Source organism: Aplysia californica, unplaced genomic scaffold (genome assembly GCF_000002075.1).
Source record: "Aplysia californica isolate F4 #8 unplaced genomic scaffold, AplCal3.0 scaffold00141, whole genome shotgun sequence".
NCBI classification, from domain to species: domain Eukaryota; kingdom Metazoa; phylum Mollusca; class Gastropoda; order Aplysiida; family Aplysiidae; genus Aplysia; species Aplysia californica.
The window spans coordinates 1,171,887-1,179,386 of record NW_004797411.1 but is presented as its reverse complement, the minus strand read 5'-3'; the positions used below and the strand labels follow the sequence as shown (position 1 = coordinate 1,179,386).

The following is a 7,500-nucleotide window of genomic DNA, read 5'->3' as shown; positions in this document are numbered from 1 at the left end:
CTGCTTTACAAAATCTGTTTTCCTCAAAAACCTTGCCGCTACACATGTCGCAGCTGTGCTTCCCAGTTGACCACGCCAATGGAGCACTCTTTCAGAGAAGTCTACACTCTGTCATTGTATCGTTTATTCACAAGGGTGGGGCACCAACGTTCTACCTTCCACCTGCCTATTCTGGTCAGTAAAATGGCTTAGGGGAGTCACGTGTTTAGCATTCGGACTAAATTCGCCATCCCTCCCAATCTAAGTTGGATTTTCTGCACGCGGCTGAAGATAATATAGGCTTTCGCCCTACCAAAACCTGAATGGCTGCGATCTTATACCCCCGGTGCATCTCCAGTATTGTTCTCAGACTTTTGCATACGTATTTTTTATGCTGTCTTTGACTGAGCTCTGTAAAATAGGACTTGTACATTTACATGTATTGCCTGAAATGATTCAACACTAGTAAAATCGGCAAAAGTTAGGTTTAGCTCGCCTCATATCATGTTGGTTGACTGAGTACATCTTCTGAGGTCACCGTGGGGTCCACATCTTATAGGAGCAATAAACAACGCGGTTTTGTCGTCGTGATATACAGAGCCATTTGGTGGGTGGTGGGGGGGGGGGACTCCTTCACATCTTCACATTTACCACAGACAGATTCAGATGTTTTGGCCATGCTTTGAAGCCAAAAAACTAGCTAGTATCGTCGTAGAATTTTCATGAAAAGGAACATTGCTTTGCCTTGAATTTGAAAACCCGAGCGAAAGCAATGTATTTAATTGTATTTTGCCGTTTCATTCTCTTCCATTCCCCAGGCTCTGACGCGCTGATCATGCGTAACACTCGACTGGTCATCTTGACTGACCGCGGCTTCTCCAACGTGACGGAAGACGCCCGTCCAGTTTTCCAGACCGTGCTCGTCTACGACCTCAAACTCAAGAAGTACGTCCGAAAACTCCCCGGCTGTTACATTGTTCCAGCGCCCTCCCATGAGTACGTTCTTCTTGACAACGACAGTCTCCTCGGCCCTTCCGACAACCGTTCTCACTTCATCATCTGGAATCTCGTGACGGGCCATGCTAGCTCCAGGATAAAGACGGGCTTCAGAGAGTTGGAGAGGAGGAGAATGGAACAAGGGATCCAAATCACGGACGTGCCTTTAAAGGTCAAGAGAAAGACGTCAGCTCAGATGACGCCATGGGACAGACGCTCAGAGTCCAAGCAAGTATCGAGTCACGACACCTGTGTGATTAGGCCGGCTAACCCATTAAATGTCCCTCCCAAAATTTTGTTTCACAAATCGATGGTAACCTTTCTTATTCATATGCCCATTTAATGTATGCTTTAATTTTGACTACACATAGTCCCATAACGCCGAACAATATTAAAGTAACAGTACTAAAGCCAATCAACTTGACCGCCGCCATGTTGCTGCCTGATGAAACAAAGTATTTTGTTTCACCTCTAAAATTTACTCCACTGTGGTTAGCCGGTCTTACTACGAGGGTGACCTAGTTAGTAAGGTACTGTACGGTATGGGTTTTACCCCCCTTCAGACTAAATGGGTTTAAAGAGGCACTAGGTACAGCTGAAGTGAAAATGTTTGTTTGGGCTCTAAACTAAGTATACTGGGATTCCCAATAACCAGGAACAGAAACACACTATCTCTATAAGATTTCACTACCAATTTTTTAAATTCTTTTCACTCAATTCTATGCAGCGCATGTATTCTGACAAAGATTGAATTGATACAGCCTTGATATTTTCACCTAGTGTTTCTTTATATACAACCTGCAACGTACTAAAGATTTACTTTCCTAAGTCTCATATTTTCTTGTAACTGCCCTTTTAGTGTCATGTACGATACTCGGACAAAAAATTGAACACAAATCAAAGTAATACAGTCAATCTTTTTGTACACTGACAAAAAACTTATTACAATATCACCATGATCTTTTAGTACGTTGCAAACACATCATCTAGAAACGGTCATGCAAAATGGAATTGAGCTGTGACATGTAATTTCAGAAATATCTCTGCATAGGTGATCCACTCCCCTAAAAAAATCATAGTTTTTTTTATAGAAAACGGGGAAAAAAAAAACGAATTCATACTGGTCTATTTCAAAACAATGTTGAAAAAACAGGGCCTATATGAGAACTTTGTAGATGTTTTAGACTCTTGAAAACATTTCCAATTGATAAAGCAGATGTTGCTGTACTAACTTACTTACTTACTTACTACCCATTAGGCCATCTGGCGTTCAGGGCAGCAACAAAGGATCTCCAGCTCTGTCTGTTTTGGGCCATCTTGGTCAGCGTTCCACACGAATGATTCCAGGACTTCATTTCAGACTCTACTATACGTCTTCAGGTCACTTTGGGTCTGCCCCTTTTGCGACGTTCTTCGGGTGTCCAGTGGAGGGCAGTCTTCACAATAGAGTCTGGTTCTCTTCTCAGAACATGTCCAATCCATCTCCATCTTCTCCTTTTTATTTTGGTGGTCATGTCCTCTTGTCTACATTTACGTAACAGATCTGCGTTGGAAATCTTGTCGGGCCAGAAGATTCTGAGGATTTGACGTAAGCTGGTTTCATGAAAGGAAGATAGCTTGGCACGGTCATGATCAGTCATCCTCCAGCATTCAGCTCCATATAGGAATGTGGATAGTACACAGCTGTTATACAGCTTTAACTTGTTTTGTATACTAAACTGTCCTGACTTCCAGATGTTGATCATGCTTCTGGGTACATATCTTGCCTTGCTGAGTCTGTTCATGATGTCTACCTTTGTGCCGTCATCAGTTTTGATTACGCTGCCTAGGTAGGTAAATGTATCTGTTATTGGGAGGTCTGTGTTGTTCACCCTAATCAGCGTTGGGGAGCCTACATTCAATGTCATCACTTTTGTTTTCTTCTGGCTTATTCTTAACCCAATCTGGTGTCCGTATTTGTGGAGTCAGTTTGTTTTTTCCTGCATGTGCTGGTTGGTATGGGAAAGCAGTGCAAGGTCGTCGGCAAAGTCAAGATCCTCGAGGGTGGAGAAGAGGGTCCACCTTACGCCTCTTGATGTATCCTCTGTTGTTTTCCTCAAGACCCAGTCAATGACCAGGTTGAACAGAATTGCTGACATGTTGCATCCTTGTCTAACTCCTGTCTTTACCTCAAAAGCAGTGGCACTGTTTCCAACAACGCACTTGAAGTTTTGGTAGAAGCTCTTGATGACCTATACTATCTTGCAAGGGATTCCATAAGATCGTAGAATATACCAAAGACTTTCTCTATGCACACTGTCGAATGCTTTTTCAAAATCAAGGAAGTTGACATAAAGTTGTCTATACCATTCTGTGCACTGTTCTATTATGTTGCGGAGGGCAAATATCTGATCTGTACATCTTCTTTCTTTGCGGAATCCTGCCAGTTCTTTTCTTAAGCAGCTGTTCCCGGCATCGAACATCCGGTTAATAATAATCTTGGCCAGGATATTGCTGGGAACTGACAGCAACGTGATACCTCTTCAGTTGTGGCAGTCTCTAAGAGCTCCTTTCTTTGGTACTTTAACAATGGCTCCAGTGCTCCAGTCCTCGGGAATCTGCTCTCCCTCCCATATGGTTTTGAATAGTGGCTGAAGAATGGTGGCAGTCAGTTCTGGGTCAACTTTAAACAATTCAGCATTCAGGTTGTCCATTCCTGGAGATTTTCTTGATTCCAGGCTCTTAACAGCTTTCACAATCTCGTGTTTCTGTAGTGGATCAGAGCTGATATCCAGATCCAATGTAGCTTCCTGTATGTCTGGGGTGTCCACAGGTGGAGGTTGGTTTAGGACTTCCCTGAAGTATTCTGTCTTGCGTGCTTCTTGTTCCTTCTCGATTGTCAGCAGCTTGCCAACCTTGTCTTTGATTGGTCCACTCATTCCACCGTTGAACTTGCCCCATATTATTCTTGTGATCTTGTATACGTTGCCTTGTTCACCTTTAGCAGCTGCCTCCTCTGCCTCAGTTGCCAACTTTTCCATGGCTTCTCTTTTGTCCTTTCTGACCAGTCTTTTAACTTTCTGGCAAGCTTCCTTGTAATCCTCTGCCTACTTCTCTTGTAGCCGTATCGACTTAGCTGCAAGCCCTGTCTTTTCTTGATTTCTCTCCGCTCTACTAAAATAGTCCAAAATCGACTTTTTCTGGCTGTTGGATACTGCTGTGGTGTACCTTAAGTAGAAGACCTGTGCCGACATTAGAAGTGAGGTTTTGTATGGTATGAGGTTGGGTCTATGGAATGACAGCGAGAGTATAAGTTAATTGTTGTCTCTTTTTTCTAATTTGCTTAACAGATCTGCCCGGCGTCGTCGACAAGAACTGGAAACGGAGAAAGAAAAACAGCGCTTAGAGGAGCTGAGGAAAGAAAAGGATAATGTTGTGGAGCAATTTCTCGTCAGCGGAGACCAGAAGACGATCGTGGCTGCTTTCTACGCCCACCACCTTTGCGTCTTCGACATCCCCTCACAGTTGCACACCCAGACTCTTCAGACGGAATACTCCATGATGTTTCTGCACACTGCAGCCTTGACTCACGACGGCGGCCATCTTGTAATCGCTAACTATGACGAAGACAGCAAGATCAGCTATGTCACGCTATGGGACTGCACCACTGGGGAAGTAAAGAGGAGGTTAAAAAAGGAGACAAATGTGAGTGCTTTGGCCATCACTGATGACGCTCAGAGAGTCATCATTGGCCGGAGCCCTAATGAGCTACATGTATGGGATCCAATGAAAAATAACTCTCTCAGACGAATCCGGGGATACGAAGACTTGCGTTTTGAAATGAACTCAAAAATCTTTATCGTTGACGATGGTCAAAAAGCTGTTGTCTTCGCTGGAGATATCTCAATGTGGGACATCGAGAAAGGTACGGTCTTGTCTGTGTTCAGTCCTGACACACGCATCATGACGTGTAATGTAGTCCTGAACGGTCAGCTCATTGTGTTTGGCTTGTACGACAAACCGGAGCTGGTCATCTTGAAGCTGACAGGAGACAGGCTGAAGCCTTTAGAAGATACCGAAGGAGTTAATCTGTTCGGTGAAACAAATGATGAAACTACAGATGACGATGAAGATGAGGATGAAGAAGACTGATTGACGTCTAAAAACATGGTACACTCTGTACAGACAACGAATGTTTTATGGAGTGATAGAACATAACATTTCCAGGAATTATAAGTTGAGCGTGATTGCATGACTGTTCTTAACTAATTATTTCCCAATCTCTCTCTCTCTCTCTCTCTCTCTCTCTCTCTCTCTCTCTCTCTCTCTCTCTCTCTCTCTCTCTCTCTCTCTCTGTCTCTCTCTCTCTCTCTCTTAAGTATCATGCACGTGTATAATATACAATGCACATGTATAATATACAATGCACATTTTTCTGTAGCACATCTTGAGGTATTGCTTTGGGATATATATTACTGTATTTACAATCATTTTGAATATAATATAAGATGATTATCGTTTGGGCGCGATTGCAGGGCGGTTCAAAACCGATCTCTCTCTCTCTCTCTCTCTCTCTCTCTCTCTCTCTCTCTCTCTCTCTCTCTGTCTCTCTCTCTGACTCTCTCTCTGTCTCTTTCTCTCGCCCTTTGAGTGTGTACTTGTATAATTTATCATATATAATATTTTTTTCTGTAGCATATTTTGAGGTACTTCATGGTGATATGCTATACTGTATTGATTATCATTTTGTACATATAAAAAACGGATTGTGCACAGTACTACTATTGTATCACACTTTTTCTTTGCCATGAATCCAAGTCGCTTATTATTGTGTCTAATAAGAGAGACACAGATATATTATAATATACACTATTTAATGATGATGAGTCTTTTATCACTTACATAAAACCTTCGAAATAAAATTAATTAGATTTTCTCTTTTCCTCGCCCTTATGTTTTTTAAAAGCTCATTCAAAACGCGCATTCTGGTCTTTCAAGCACTTTGACTTGAAGACGCGCGGTTATGGGATACTTTAAAAAAAAAGCATTCTTACATTATTCATAATGACTTTTAATATATTGAAGCGAGCTCTGTCGTTTTTGTTAACATAATCCCACTGCTAATATTTATTACTTTAAGTATGACAGAGATTGTTTCTAGTAAATACGAAATGTTTGTCAGTAAATCTAAAGAATCAGACGCTTTCACAGAGCACATCTATAATGATCTGTGATGTAGCTTTGTAAGCGCGTATGATGGTTGCGGCAAAATACAGTCGGTAACCAACGGTACTGTTTCTTCTATGTTTGCTGCTCTATTCTACTTTTCGCTTTATATTTTTGTCCCCCCCCTCTCTCTCTCTCTCTCCTCTGTCTCTGTCTCTCTCTCTCTCTCTCTTTCTGTGTGTTCCCCCCTCTCTCTCTCTGTCCCCCCTCTCTCTTTGCCTGTGTCTCTGTCAGCCTCTCTCTCTCTCCCGCTGTCTCCCTGTCTGTCTGTCTCTGTCTCTCTCCATCTCTCTTACTCATTCTCTCGTTCCCTCCCACACCATGGGCTCTGATGAAATGACGACTAACGCTCTTAGCCGTTAACAAACGTAAGGGATTTCTGTAATTGAGTATCTCCTTTTTTTTGCTGGGATGCTGCATCCTTCTCAGCCGGGGGGGGGGGGGGGGGGGGGCGGAAAAAACCCCCCACTTCCAAAAAGGTCTTCCGTAAAGTAAAGACTAAAACTAGCAACCTACCCCCCACCCGCCCACGAAAAACCTCTGCTCTCTCATTTCCTGTCTGTCCCTCTCATGCTCCCCCCCCCCACCTTTTTCTCTCCTCTCTCTCTCTCTCTCTCTCTCTCTCTCTCTCTCTCTCTCTCTCTCTCTCTTTCTCTCTCTCTCTCTCTCTCTCTCTCTCTCGTGTGTGTGTGTGTGTGTGTGTGTGTGTGTGTGTGTGTGTGTGTGTGTGTGTGTGTGTGTGTGTGTGTGTGTGTGTGGAGACAGCATGTCTATGCACGCAATCTCTTTTGTAAAAAGTTTAAAGATTTATTTCAAATCTATGACTATGTGATTTCTCAATGCATTTTGATGCATTTATTACATGTTTGCTTGAGAAACCTGAACAGTATTCAAATGTCTGTGATATGAAATATTAGCAGGAAGTTTGTTTGCATAATCTACATTTTCTTAGAGTACAAAAAATAAACTGAGAGAAGAAACCTCGTCACATCTCTTTGCTTTTGTTATTTTCATTTTTTGGACTTTTATCTCCGTCCACGTTCTTTACTTTGGATGTGTGAATACTCGTGATTCTTGTCAATGAACTTTCTCTTCTTACACATTATCACAGTTTTAGATCAATCTATTCCCATCCCTTCATTCCTGCTCGCCTTATCAGTGTCTGTCTGTCTTTCTGTCTGTCTCTCGGTCTATTAGTCTGTCGGTCTGTCTGTTTGTCTGTCTCTCTGTGAGTCTGTCGCCATGTCTGTCGGTACTTTACTTGTCTCTTTCTTGGTTTGTCTGTTTGACTCTCTCCTGCTCTATCTATCTATCTATCTG

General features: G+C 42.6%; 1 protein-coding gene across 1 annotated transcript in view; it reads left to right on the top strand.

Annotated features, from left to right (window-relative positions):
- LOC101859566 overlaps positions 1 to 5,359 on the top strand; it is a gene marked incomplete at its 5' end in the record, with an annotated part of 50,345 nt that extends 44,986 nt beyond the window's left edge. Inside the window, 2 exon segments of the mRNA XM_035969368.1 lie at positions 798 to 1,203; positions 4,305 to 5,359. Of these exon segments, the coding sequence (XP_035825261.1) occupies positions 798 to 1,203; positions 4,305 to 5,106 (1,208 nt within the window).
- Positions 5,360 to 7,500: the final 2,141 nt, after the last annotated feature.